The sequence below is a fragment of the Panthera pardus genome, unplaced genomic scaffold (assembly GCF_024362965.1).
Source record: "Panthera pardus isolate Hobbes unplaced genomic scaffold, ASM2436296v1 HiC_scaffold_15, whole genome shotgun sequence".
NCBI classification, from domain to species: domain Eukaryota; kingdom Metazoa; phylum Chordata; class Mammalia; order Carnivora; family Felidae; genus Panthera; species Panthera pardus.
In genome coordinates, this window is record NW_026526710.1 from 11,474,976 (window position 1) to 11,489,273 (window position 14,298).

A 14,298-nucleotide genomic window follows, 5' to 3' on the forward strand; every position below is an offset into this window, starting at 1 on the left:
TAGGATTTTAGTAGGTTAGAGGGGAGTTTACAGAGAGTGGTTTAACGCTTGGTTTCAGGTGTGGTTTAGTTATGTATTTTTTAATTTTTAATTTTGTTGAAATAGTGCCTGGCATTGTGCCCAGCCTTGAGGATTCCACAGTCAGCCAGACTGGCCACTTGTTGTCAAGAAACTCAGTAGTCTAGTAGAAGACACACAGAGAAGGAGGGAGAGACTCCCAAGCCTGCTGTGTGCTGTCAGCACAGAGTGCGATGCTGGGCTCAATCTCAAACCATGAGATCATGACCTGAGCCGAAGTCAAGAGTCAGACACTTAACTGGCTGAGCCATCTAGGCGCCCCTAAACTTTAAAAAATCTAAAACTCTTAAGAGAACATATAGGATAGTATCTCTGTAAATCCTCAGATAGGGATGGGTTTTTGAACCAGGCTGAAACCGTAGATCCTAGAAAAGAAAAGACAGATACACTTGATTTTATAAGAATGAAATCTGACAAGATTCCTTAAAGTCAGTAGGTGATTAACTAGGGGAAGATTTACACATTTAATACTAAAGATTAATGTCTGGAATATACAGGTGTTCTATAAGTTATATTAACAGTCCAGTAGAAGAATGGGCTAAGCATATGAAAGTATTTCCCAGAAAAGGATACTAGAATAACTTCCCAAGAATTAGGTTTAACTTTGCTAAGAGTTAGGCAAATCAAAATCCCTATCAGATTGACGCAAAAAAAAAGAAGAAAAAAAAAGACATTAGAAGCACTAGGTTTTTGGCAGGTGTAGGAAAATGAGTACTGTATACAAGGTGGCAATGTAAGTCAATACAGCTTTTGGGGGGGTGCAATTTGGTAGTATTTAAAATATGCACAACCTTTGGTCCAGCTTTTGTACTTAATATAAAGAAATTATATGCACCAAGGAATACGTATAAGGAATTTTTGTTACAATGTAATAGAAGCTGTCAATAAGCTAAATAAACGTTCCATAAGGAACTCACTCAGTGTTTGTTATGCTGTGGAACACAATACAGAAGGTAAAAATAGGATCTCTGTATTAACATACAAAAAAAATTTTTTTTTAACATTTATTTATTTTTGAAAGAGCATGAATGGGGGAGGGGCAGAGAGAGAGAGAGGGAAACACAGAATCCGAAGCAGGCTCCAGGCTCTGACACGTCAGCACAGGGTCTGACACGGGGCTTGAACCCAAGGAACCGTGAGATCATGACCTGAGCCGAAATCAGACACTCAACCAACTGAGCCACCCAGGCACCCCTCTGTATTAATGTTTTGAAAGAATTTAATACAGGTTGGATGAAAAACACAGAACAACTTAAAGTTTATCATTTATGGAAAAACCTTTGTTTTCTTAAGTGATTATGGATTTATAAATGTATAGAAAAAGATTTGGCAAATACGTATCACAATTTGTAAATGGTTATCTCTGGGCAGATACTAGGATCGGAGGGTGGGAAAACAGGGCATTTCAAGAGTTTCCCAAAAGTTAACATTGTCCTAAAGTTTTTAAAAAGTACAGAAAATATGGGGGAGGGAAGTAAAGGAAACAAATCATCCATGGTCCTTTTACTCAGAGATATCCCAAAGTTGTAGATTATTTTCCTATTCATGTATATTTTTGCAAGATTGGGATTAAATTTTCTAGTTTTGGTGTCTGCTTTATATTCATGTAATGTAGGTATTTCTACATGTCACTAAATGTCATCTCACAAAACCATTTTTATTTAAAAATTTTTAAAGCTTATTTTTTTATCTTTAAATTTTTTTTATTAAAAAGTTTTTTTTAGTTTATTTATTTTTGAGAGAGAGCACAAGTTGGGGAGGGGCAGAGAGAGAGGGAAACACAGAATCTGAAGCAGGCTCCAGGCTCTGAGCTGTCAGCACAGAGCCCGACGTGGGGCTCGAACCCAAGAATTGTGAGATCGTGATCTGAGCCAAAGTCGGACGCTTAACCAACTGAGCCACCCAGGTGCCCCATTTTTGAGAGAGACAGAGTGTGAGTTGGGGAGGGACAGAGAGAGGGAGACACAGAATCCAAAGCAGGCTTCAGGCTCAGAGGCGTCAGAACAGAGCCTGATGTGGGGCTTAAACCCACGAACCACGAGATCATGACCTGAGCTGAAGTCAGATGCCTAACAGACTGAGCCAGCCAGGCACCCCTGTTTTGTTTTGTTTTTTGTTTGTTTTATTTCAAATATCTCTACACCCATCATGGGGCTCGAACTCACAACCCCGAGATCAAGAGTCGCATGCTCTTCCAACTGAGTCAGCCACGTGCCCCAGAAAACCATTTTTAATGTCTGCAAAATTCTCTTTAATGAATATGCCATCATGTCATTAACCGTTTCTTTATTATTGGACTTAACTGGTTGATGTAGCATTTTTTGGTATTACAGACGATAGGGTAATCAGTAGTTTGGCTAAAACATTTTTAGTGCGTCTTTGGTTTTCTTGGATTCCTTGTGTTATGGGGTCAGAGTTATAAACCTTTTATTTAAGGTCATTGCTAAATTATTTTTAGAAAATTAGCCTGATTACTCCATCTTCACTTTGGGGGATAAAAGCTGTGTAAATTCCTGTGTAGCCACAAGGTTGCAAAGCTCCGACTGTTGCATTTTTGTGATCTTGCTGGCTTTCTTGTAGATGAACAGCACAGCCAGTACTCCAAGTTGCTGCTGGCCTCTAAGGAGCAGGTGCTGCACCGGGTAGTTCAGGAAGAGAAAATAGCTTTGGAGCAGCAGCTGGCAGAGGAGAAGCACACTCCCGAGTCCTGCTTTATTGAGGCAGCTATCCAGGAGCTCAAGGTAGGATGACAGGACAGGATGGTGGGGATAAGTTATCTTGGTCCTGAATTTAAGATAACGCATAGTTAATGGCTAAAATAGCCAGTTTGCTCTGGCCATTGGTGATGTGAGGGAATGGTTGACCTAGTGGTTTTTAAAGCACTCTCTGGAGCTGAAAGGAACAAATTAAAATCGTCTTATAACTAGTTGAGTCACTGGAGTCTCTTAGTCTTAGGTTAGCTATGTTCTTAGTTAAGCAAAGTAGGTTTTTTTCCTAAGGAAACACTTGGATTTATTTTTAGAGATGTTTTATTTGAGGCGCATTTTGAAGAGAGTGTTATGGCCTATCCAGCAGGCCCTAGTAATACCTGCTGAGGATTTTGAAGCAGGAAAAATTACCCAAATAGAGAATTTCCTGTGCTGTGTATCCTTACCAGGCATCAGAATCAGGGCATTGGCCTCCACCCTGAGATGTGAATTCAGTCAAATATGGGCTCCGTAGGCTTAATAATTTGTGTTATAATGAGTTCCAGACTGATTCTAATGTTCATCCTCAGACCATATTTTGAGAATCACTGATCTGTGTTAGAACAGTGAAAGCCCTTGTATCTTGAGTAATTGGCATGTGACAGGTCCTGTGTTAAGGTACTGTACTTACATTTATGTCACATGAGCTGCATATCCCGGTGTGAACTATCCCCTTTCACGGATGAGGAAATGGAGTCATGGGTTAGGTAATTTGCTTGAGGACATAATAACTAATATGAGATGAAGCTGGTATTTGAATTTCTGTCTTTCTGACTTCTGAGTCTTCCTTTAGTAGGTCCTGTGTATTTTGTTTTTAATTAAATGCAGAGCATTCGTTCAAGTGCATTTCAGAGAAGACGAGCTGTATAGAAGTAGAGCTGTCCAGGTTGAGATGGCAGTTGGCCAAACCCCTGCCTCCCGCACTGGGGCTCTTTCTTTAAGAGTAGCTTGTAAAAACTAGAGGACTAGTTCTGTGTTCTTGGATTTTTTGTTCAGGAAACTTTTGTGTAGTATTGTCACTGTCAGATTGTAAGTAGAATACCATCCCATTTGGGTGTCAGGTGCTTTTTGCTCCCTGTTTCCTTGAAGGATTGAGGATTTTAAGTACTTTTCCTATTGGGTCTTGTTGCCTTTTAACTTTTGCTCCTGTTGAGAAAGGCCATTGTAAGCCCTTGCCCTACAAACTAAGTGTGTTTCTAGAAACTTAGCTTTCTCTGGTCTTCTCTCTGGTGGTTTAGACTCGGGAAGAGGCTCTGTCAGGATTGGCTGAAAGCAGAGGGGAGGTCCTTAGTGTTGTGCCTGCTCTGGAACAACTGGTGCTGATGGCTCCCTTGGCGAAGGAGTCCGTTTTTCAACCCAGGAAGGTGAGTGTGACCCCGTTACAGACTAAATGGCTGCCGTTCCTCAAGGCTGCTGTTGAGTTGGTAGGTGATGTTGTGAAATCGCCTCTCCATGGGAGAGGAGGGGGGACTATGAGTATTTCCCGTGTGCTTATTAGTTCTTTACCTAGGGATGTTAAATCCATGAATGTGACAGCTAAGAAAACCTTCCAGAGAACTTGGTTCATGTGTCTACCTTTGCCACATGTACTTTCTGTTGACATAGAATTTGTCCCAACAGGGTGTGTTAGACTATCTGTCTGCTTTTGATGAAGAGACCACCGAAGTTTGTTCTCTGGGTTCTCCTCGTCCTCTTGCTCTCCCTCTGGTAGAGGAAGAGGAAGCAGTGTCTGAACCGGAGCCTGAAGCCTGTGATGACTCAGAGTTAGCAGATGACAGTCTTGGAGAGGGGACCATTTGTACTGAGTCCAGCCAGCAGGAACCCATCACCAAGCCAGGCTTCACACACCTGAGTGGCTCTCCTTGTTACTACTTTTACCAAGGTGAGGGTTCCTGAGAGGAGGGCTGGGTTGCCATGGAGATGTTTCAGCAAGGTGGCCTGGCCTCTTAGCAGGAGGAGGTATTGCTGCTAGATGTGGGTGCTTGGGTCTGTTTTGCCTTTGGCCTCGGGGAGGGAGAGGCAGGCCTAGCTGTACGGGGGGCCCTGTCTTGAGGACTGGCCACGACTGTTGTGTGAGAGAGCCGCTTGTCTTCAGCGGAGGACGGGCAGCACATGTTCCTGCACCCTGTGAATGTGCGCTGCCTTGTGAGGGAGTACGGCAGCCTGGAGCAGAGCCCGGAGAAGATCTCGGCAGTAGTGGTGGAGATCGCCGGCTACTCCATGTCTGAGGTAAGGTCCTGCCTTGTCCCTGTGGCACGGTTCTGGAGTGTCATCAACCTGATCTTTTTGATATGGGCCTGAGCAGCCCATGCTCACAGTTCTTCAAAGAGCTTAGCTTTTGTATTTAAGTCTATTTTTGTCACTGATTTTGTGCCTGCAAAGATTTTAGAGGTTAAATGGGGCTCTCTTACCATGTCGGGGTTCTGTTAGTCACCCCTTGCTCTCTGTTTTTAGGTTCATTTATTGTGGTTTGGGAACATAGATGTCTCCCACTTTCATTCAAGATGAGTTTGTTTTTCTCTTTTTCCTTATGGCTTGGGAGAAATGTCCAAGGAATCGAAGAGTTATTGGAGGCTCTATACTAGGTTATACAAGATTGAAACACCTTTTCGGCTTAACAGATACTATCAATTATTATCTGATAATTTATATATGCGAGGTTTTGCCCTTTGAGAGTTATCCTTATATTGATCACAAATTTGTTATGCTGTAAACTTTCCATCAAACATGCAGAAAGAGAATGGAAAAGAAAATTAAACTGAAATTGATGGGCTTTTTTTTTTTCTTACTGTTTCAGGCCAAGCTTTATTCAGTAGGGAAATCTGCTTTTTCCACCTTCCCAGTTATTAATTGTCAGTGGATCTCAGGTTTTTTGCCAACAAATACTCTTTATCTTCCCCTGTTCTCTCTCCTCAGTTGTGGGCTCCAGAAAATCAGAAACAGCTGATCAGCTTTAAATCATTTATTACCAGGCTTGATTTATTTATGTGCAGCACAAACCTAAAAACTGCTTTTGGTTGATCATTTACCTTATTGAATGTCAATTGACGGTTTCTGTTTGGCTTTGCAAAATGATGATACCTTGAGCACTACTCTTTGAGCCCCAAAGAGTTAGCTGTCTGGGATGGGAACCTCTGTCCTTACAGTTTGGCCTGGTGTTAGTTGAGTTTTGGTCCCTTTTCCACGGTAGGATGTTCGGCAGCGTCATAGATACCTCTCTCACCTGCCGCTCACCTGTGAGTTCAGCATCTGTGAACTGGCTCTGCAGCCTCCTGTGGTCTCTAAGGAAACTCTGGAGATATTCTCAGGTAAGAATGCACCCACTCTGCTTCTCTTTATAGTGAAGCTCAGGGTTTCTTCTGATTGGAAACCCAGTATGGGAGGAATTTAGGAGCTCTGTCATGAGTCTCCATACCATACTCCATTCATCCAGGCCAGCTGCCTCCTTTTGTGGCCTTAGTGACTAGTCACCTGGGAGGAGTTAATGGCCAGGCTGTCCTTGGTCTGCCTGCTCACTGTCTGACCATCCCACAGATGACATTGAGAAGAGGAAGCGTCAGCGCCAGAAGAAGGCTCGGGAGGAACGCCGCCGGGAGCGCAGGATTGAGATGGAGGAGAACAAGAAACAGGGCAAGTGTAAGTTCAGAAACTCTATTAGACTAGTACAGCTGTGCATCCTCATGGAGATACTCAGTGCTTGGGCCCAGGAGCCAGACTATTTGGTTCACATCTCAGTTCTGCCACTTGTTTTTTGTTTTTGTTTTTTTTTTTTTTTTAGCTCTTAAATGTGAATCATGAGAGTACTTCGTTCATAGACTTGAGAATTAAGTGAATTAATGGGGGTCAAAGTTCATAGCTTTTAATAAGGAATGAGATTAAATTCATCCTTGGTATAGTAGGTGAGAAAACCTGTTCTGGGGAAGGCAATTGGAGATCTGCTGAATTTAGGGGATAATTGTCTCCTGTGTGTTCTGAATGGAACATTGATCCCACCGTTGACTCTATTAAAGGAGACCTCTGTATACCGCAAGTCTGCCAAGAGAGTAAGATATAGTAGAAACCTTGACAAACTAGGAAATCTATGCAGGAGGTTAGATTTAAGAGCTCTTTCATGTAAGTACAGGGTCTTTTGATCTGCTTCTTCAACATAAGCTTCATTGAATCCAGGAGATTAGTGTGACATGAGAGTGTACTTACTTATCCTCCAGAAAACAAAGAATCGAGTCCTCAGCCAGGGAAAGGACTTCACTGTTTTGACTACATGTTTATGGTGGTAAACATAAATTTTACTTCTCCAACTGGGATAAGTGTATAGCTGGGGTCCCAATGCTGTGTAGGTATTTGGCACATTTCCTAAATAATTGAAAAAAACTGATGTTTCAGGTACAGGGGCTTTTTTAATTTTACCTTCTTTATTATAGAAACACCCAAAGACAAGTACATAGAATAATATAATTAACCATCATGTATAATATTTGGCTTCAGTTAAGAACAGAGCAAAGATTTTTTTATTTTTACTTACTTTTTAAGATTTTATTTTAAATGTTTTTTTTTTGAGAGAGAGAGGGATGGAGAGAACACGTGCATGAGTGGGGGAGGGGCAGAAAGAGAGGGAGACAAAGAATCCGAAGCAGGCTGAAGGTGCAGAGCTTGATGAGGGACTCGAACCCACGAACCGTGAGATCATGACCTGAGCTGAAGTCAGATGCTTAACTGACTGAGCCACCCAGGCGTGCCTAAGATTTTATTTTTAAGTGATCTCTACACCCAATGTGGGGCTTGAACTTAACCCTGAGATTAAGAGTTGCATGCTCTACCAACTGAGCCAGCCAGGTGCCCCCAAAAAGGGTTTTATTTAAAAAAAAAATATATAGGGGCTCCTGGGTGGCTCATTTGGTTAAGTGTCAGACTTCAGCTCAGGTCATGATCTCACAGTTTGTGAGTTGAAGCCTCACATCGGGCTTTCTCTCTGCCCCTCCCGTGCTTACGCGTGTGTGTGCACATTCTCTTTCTCAAAGTAAACATTTCAAAAAATCAACAAAAATATAAAGTGACAATTACTATAAATTTGGGTTTTAAAGCGTGTTTACATACCTTAGAGCCTTGGGGGATTCATATTGACTATCCACAACTGTTGGAAAAGATTTGAGGAATATTCTAAATGGCCCTACTGTACTCTTCTTTTTTCTTTGTAGATCCAGAAGTCCACATTCCCCTAGAGAATCTACAGCAGTTTCCTGCCTTCAATTCCTATACCTGCACCTCTGATTCTGCTTTGGGTCCCACCAGCACCGAGGGCCATGGTGCCCTCTCCCTGTCTCCTCTTAGCAGAAGTCCAGGTTCCCAAGCAGGTAAATGAGTTGGGATTTAAAGAATGAAGTTGCCCACCAGCCACAGACCTTAAGCAAGGCCCTAGTGTCTGAATTTGTTAACTCTAACCTACTCAGTATGGTGGGATTTTTAGGTGATTAACCTTACTTTGGGTAGTTAATATATTTCTGGGGTACATCAGATTTTTGCCATTTGATTCACCTTTCTGATTGGCTGTACTACTTTGTACCCTGCTTTTTTCTAAAAACCTCAAAACCTCAAGGCAGCTCATATGGCAGGAAAGTTAAACTTAGATTCTTCCCTGTGACCCAGCTGTTTTATTTCTAAAGATTTTTTAAGTGTTTTATTTAATCAATTTACTATTATTATTATTATTATTATTATTATTATTATTATTATTTTGGAGAAGGAGAGAGCACGTAAGCAGGGGAGAGATTGAGGAGGATAGAGGATCTGAAGCAGGCTCCATGCTGACAGCTGAGAGCCTGATGTGGGGCTCAAACTCATGAACTGTGAGATCATGACCTGAGCCGAAGTTGGATACATAACCAACTGAGCCACGCAGGTGCCCCTCTGCCAGCCATTTTAAATAAAATGTCCAAGAGCAGAATATTTAAAGCTCTTGGTGACTGCTATGATCATATGCCTGTCACTTTGCAGATTAGGAACCTGAGGCTGAGGCAGGGGCTTAGTGACAGGGACTGTGACTGTAACCTGCATCTTGAGGGCTGTATGCACAACTATTATGCTTTTTAGTCTAAGAAGAGAGCTGAAATACAGAGGAATATGGCAGAACATCAACTACATTATCTGTGATAAAAAATTGGTTGTGTATGTGCTTTCACATACTAGCTTTTTTGAAGGAATGGGCTTTAATGTATTGAAGCAAGAGCAGCTGGATAGTCCTAGGACTGAAAGTACTGAGTAGCCCTGGCTGACTGTGGAAGGGCCTGCTACTGGGAGAGTGAATAGAGGCTTCTCCCTTCCAGCAGTGATCAGGGCAGTGGGTAGACCTGTGGGAAATGCCCAACTCTATCTAGGTCAGAAAGGATGGAGAAGACTGTTACCTGGGGAGTATCGGGGGAAAGCTTGCATCTTCCTGTTGGATATTGTCCATTTGGATGTGTGTTTTGGATACTAACTGAATAGTGCAGGTCATACCCATCTGGCTGGAACATAAAGGCTGACCTGATTAAATTTTATCTTTTTGTTAGAACATTTTCATTCACATAAAACCAGTCCATGACATACCGGTACCTAGGCCTTGAGAGTCAGCTGGTGTGGAAAGGGTTTTTTTTTTTTGGCATGGAAATAGATTCTGCCATGTTTTCTAGTATTACTGTGATCACTAAACTTTTGTTTCCCTAGATCACTAGTATGAATAATAGGCCATGTTCTTGACTTTATAAGAACATGGCAGAATTGAAATTGGATCAAGGTTTGCTTTTTGTGGTGGGGCTGGTAATTATCTAGACCTGATTCAGGGTTCATCTCTTTTCTCTTGGAACTCGACTTATATAATCAGGTCTCTGGTTTCTTTTCAGACTTTCTGCTGACCCCTCTGTCACCGACTGCCAGTCAGGGCAGTCCTTCATTCTGCGTTGGGAGTCTGGAAGAAGACTCTCCCTTCCCTTCCTTTGCCCAGGTAAATCTTTGCTTGTGAAGCAGTTCACAGGTATTTAACGTGAGCTCTGCTGCTTGTACTTTCTGGAAATCTTTGCGCTGGAGGAGAGACTTCCAGGCTAATGTTGTATTGATAGTAATAATCATGGAAAGCTTTTTTTAAGAGGAAATCTTCTAGTTTTAGTTTCAGATGTTATTGTAGACTTCCCAAAGAAAGAGGCCAAGAGTAGCTGAGGGAGAATCAGAGCTTTAGTTTTTTAACAGATCATTAAATACTTGGGTACTAAGTGTTGTTTTAGGGGCTGGGGAGATAACCAATTTCAGCTGGTCCCTGGTTCTAGGACTTCTGATTCAGGTGGTATGTACCTGTTACATATAATAAACCATTTCTCTTTGCTTTGGGAAGGGAAAGGTGGTCTTGGTTGTCCTATAACTAGCCAAACTGTCTTCCTTGGGCAGCTGAGTTAGAGGAACACTAGGCTAGTGAAACTTGATGTCAGATCTTTTTGTGTTCTGTTTTATTCTTTAAGTGTTTTTATTTTATGTAAAACAAGATGGCATTAAGGTAGGTTTCTTGGATGACCCATTCAAGGAAGTTCACTTAATCCAATTTACTGAAGCCTGTATCCTTTGCAAACTGACGGAAACACTGGCAGCACATAGGCTGTATTTCTGAATCAGACCATGCCGGTTTGGCAGACACAGCAAACCCTGGCCAGATTTCCTCAGCCGGCTCCCATAAAGCTGGTGACCCATCTTGTTCTCTTGGATGCAGTGAGGCAGAGATGTCAGATCATTTTATTAACCTTTAAAATAACAAACACTCAGTATTCCTGCATTAAGATAACTGAGGAGGATGGATGGACAGCTTGCTGAACACCCCCTTTAGAAGTTAGTATTAACCTTTTGGGGCTAGTTTGGGATCATTAGCTTAACAGTTCTTTAGAGCGGGTGATAGTGGAGGTTTCTCACGTTTCTCAGTGTGTGCTGAGATAGAAGCAGGAATTGGACTTTGGTAAGTCGAGTCCTGAAGTCAAGGAGGAAGAAATAATTGAGAGCAATCTTGAGTATTAACTGATAGGTTTCAGAAGTTATAAGCAAGTGGTTCCCAGGAATTATGTCAAATGCTTAAATTTGTTTTTGTTTTTTAGTGTTTATTTATAGAGAGAGAGTGATCGAGCAGGGGGAGGGGCAGAGAGAGAGGGGAGAGAAAATCCCAAGCAGGCTCCATGCTGTCAGTGTTGAGTCTGATGCGGGGCTTGATCTCACAAACTGTGAGATTATGACCTGAGCCGAAATCAGGAGTTGGACGCTTAACTGACTTGAGCCTACCCATGGACCCCTGAAGTTGTTTTTTAAACTAGGTTTTATTGCTGTTGCTTTTTTCAGCTTTATATGTTGAACAACTTCAAACTTAAAAGTGTTGAATAGCATAACGAACGCTCATACCTTTCACCTAGGTTCACCCGTTGTTAGCATTTTGCTATATATGCTTTCTCTTTTTATTGTTATACTGTATTGAAAACATTAGACCTCCTGAATGAGTTTACCACCAACTGTTTACGAGATAAGTGCCCCCAAATGATATTCTTCTATATGATCACATTTGTCATGATCACATAAAAGAAATTCAGCTAATTGAGTATCTAATACAGTACTTATTTCTTATTTCTCCATGTCTCAGTGGTCTTGTATTGTTTTCAGTCCGGTCGGAAAAAAAGACTGCTCATTGCATGTGTTTGTCAAGTCTCTTTAGTCTTCTGTGATCTGTAACAGTTTCTCTAGCCTCTCTTTGTTTTCTTCCTGTGGCATGGATATTTTTGAAGCATCCAGGCCAGTTGTTGTATATAGTGTCCTGCAGTTTGGATTTGTCTGTTTATTTTTTCATGAGTGGATTCAGGTTAAACATTTAAACATTTATGGCAAGAATAACACATAGGTGATAGATGTTTTAATGGCCTTTTAAGATGATTCAGATTCCATACTCTTTGGACCCCTAACTCCCAAGGACCGAGGGAAAAGATCATCCAAGTGGTACATGATGAAGAAAGGTTATTCAGTGAAATAAACCTCTGCCAACCCAACTCCATTTGAATAATATTGTACCTCACTTCGGGACACTTACTTTAGGATGACGCATTCTTATTTGAATCTCATGGGGCTTGTCTCTTGGTAGTTTTCCAGGGATAAAATTCAGCCTGCTTTGAGTTGCGTGACACGTGTGGCCCTCAATAATTAAGAAGCTGGCCTTAGCCACCTGAGATGAAAGAATTCCTCATTCAGGGCAGGAGGGATGGTTCTGATTTTATTGTACATGGAGGAATCTGGTCTATGATTGGATCTAAAAGTTAATTAAGGAGCTATTAGAAAAGCAGAGACTGAAGGGTAATGGCAGCTGTTGGAGCAGTTTTAGGATAAAGTTAAATTGATTTTCTTGGCCTTAAGTAACTGGAGTTCAATAACCAGGTGGTTCGTTTTGCTTATTCCAAGAGGTTTATATTTTAGGGGTCCCAAGAAGAGCAGGAAAAACTTACCAGAAGAAGGGAATGACACAGTCAGGATTCCCAGCTTGAGAGTCTGAGTAAGAACCTCTTGTCTAGTCAGTCCATGCACTGTTCTTTATCTGTTTCCTAAGGAACAACACAGGCTTTGGTTTCCCACCTTGGGGGTTTACTGCTAGTTCTCTTGGTCAGGATATAGAGGACATGACTGAAACAGTATGTTAAGGAGAGAAGTACTTGGAAAATCCTTTTTTCCAGAGGTGATAGTTCTTTGTGCCCTTAGCCAGTTAGTGTCAAGACACAAGTCTGGGAAAGAAATTGGATCAGTTGCTTAAATTCTTCTCTCCCTTCTTTCCCACCTTGGCAGATGCTGAGAGTTGGAAAAGCAAAAGCAGATGTGTGGCCCAAAACTGCTCCAAAGAAAGGTGAGAATGGCCCTCTGGTGGAAGGGGAGTTTGGCTCCTTTCAGAAAGTAAATTAACACTGGTATTTTATAGATGAAAACAGCTTAGTTCCTCCTGCTCCTGTGGACAGCGATGGGGAGAGTGATAACTCAGACCGTGTTCCTGTGCCCAGTTTCCAAAATTCCTTCAGCCAAGCTATTGAAGCAGCCTTCATGAAACTGGACACACCAGCTACTTCAGATCCCCTCTCTGGTAAAGGCAAAGAAACGGAGTGCTCAGTACAGAGTTGTCATTCCCACCTGGATCCAGTGGTGGGCATCACTAATTAGTCAGGCACTTTTCTCTTGAGCCCCTAGGCTCACATGCTCATGTCAGCTAATAGTCCATTTAGTATGTCAGCTAGGACGTTTTTGCCACCCCAAATTAACTGTTGAGGCCCAGCTGTGAAATTCTGAAAAACTCTATTTTTTCCCTCTAAGACGTAGTGGAGAGTAGATTTTAGAATCCTGAGTTTGGTAGAAGGTGGCCAATAGGTGGAGAAGTCAGGCTTGAAGCCCACGCCACTCTGTATAGTATTCAGTTAGACAAGATCACTAGCATTCGTGGTGTGCCTTTGCTGTGCCTACCTAGCCTTGTGCTCATTTTATTCTCCCAACGACCATATTAAATGGGTAGGACTATGTTACAGATGAGGAAACGGGTCTAGGGATGTAAAGTGACTTGCCCAGATCCCTGGAGTGTGCAAGGACTGGTATCTGGATCCAGGGGGGTCTTCATCCTAGAACCTTAACTGCCACTCTGAGACTCTCCGGGACGAAACTGGCTGGGGTAAGGGGATGGCATTCTAAGCAAGTTCTTTCTGTGTTTCCATTTAGAAGAGAAAGGAGGAAAGAAAAGAAAAAAACAGAAACAAAAGCTCCTGTTCAGCACCTCAGTCGTCCACACCAAGTGACACTACTGGCCCCGGCTACCTTCTCCATCTGGTTTTCTTTTTCCTGTGCTTTTGTTTTGCTGCTGTAATTTTTAAGTATTTGAGTTTGAACAGATTAGCTCTGGGGGGAGGGGGTTTCCACAGCGTGAGGGGGAACCAAGAAAATTTTAAATACAGTGTATTTTCCAGCTTCCCGTCTTTACACCAAAATAAAGTATTGACACACAAGAGATCTCTCTTCCTGCCAAGATTTTTAGTTTGTTACCAGGTTAGTCTTTTTGCCCCATGTAATTAGTTTTTCTCAACCCAAATAAGTTTGAGTTCCTTCAACATCCCGCAGAGCAGCCCAAACCAGAGTGTTCTAGCACTGTTCTACTGACATGTCAGGGCATCATGGCTTCAACACACCTATCAGTGTGTCTTTTAAAAACAGTTGAATCTTTCCTGTTTAGTTCTCCTCTTGTTAAAGAAACAGAAGGATGGGAATAAAACAGACTTAGGATACCCAGCCTGAATTGCAGTTTTTCTTCTGAGAAATGGTCAGCTGTGGTGCCAGACCTGGGTTGCTTACATATGTGATGGAGGGTTTTACACCTCTTGAATGTGGCTTCTGTTTGGCAAGGAAAGGTGTAATTGTCACTAAAGAAGGCCTGGAACCTGCCAACTTTTAGGTCAAGCCTGTT

The 14,298-nt window shown here is 42.1% G+C and overlaps 1 protein-coding gene and 1 pseudogene across 2 annotated transcripts in view; one reads left to right on the top strand and one right to left on the bottom strand.

Annotated features, from left to right (window-relative positions):
• Positions 1-13,845, top strand: part of RNF10 (ring finger protein 10) — a 33,222-nt gene extending 19,377 nt beyond the window's left edge. The window contains exons 7-17 of one of the 2 annotated variants that reach the window (XM_053902105.1): positions 2,659-2,819; positions 4,064-4,189; positions 4,446-4,707; positions 4,921-5,054; positions 6,016-6,133; positions 6,360-6,461; positions 8,021-8,176; positions 9,701-9,801; positions 12,648-12,705; positions 12,778-12,936; positions 13,560-13,845. In XM_053902105.1, coding sequence (XP_053758080.1) covers positions 2,659-2,819; positions 4,064-4,189; positions 4,446-4,707; positions 4,921-5,054; positions 6,016-6,133; positions 6,360-6,461; positions 8,021-8,176; positions 9,701-9,801; positions 12,648-12,705; positions 12,778-12,936; positions 13,560-13,636 — 1,454 coding nt within the window. In that variant the 3' untranslated portion in view covers positions 13,637-13,845. The remainder of the gene's footprint in view (positions 1-2,658; positions 2,820-4,063; positions 4,190-4,445; positions 4,708-4,920; positions 5,055-6,015; positions 6,134-6,359; positions 6,462-8,020; positions 8,177-9,700; positions 9,802-12,647; positions 12,706-12,777; positions 12,937-13,559) is intronic. The other variant, XM_053902106.1, reaches the window with a different exon arrangement.
• LOC128777011 (40S ribosomal protein S29-like) lies at positions 9,676-12,779 on the bottom strand (annotated as a pseudogene).
• Positions 13,846-14,298: the final 453 nt, after the last annotated feature.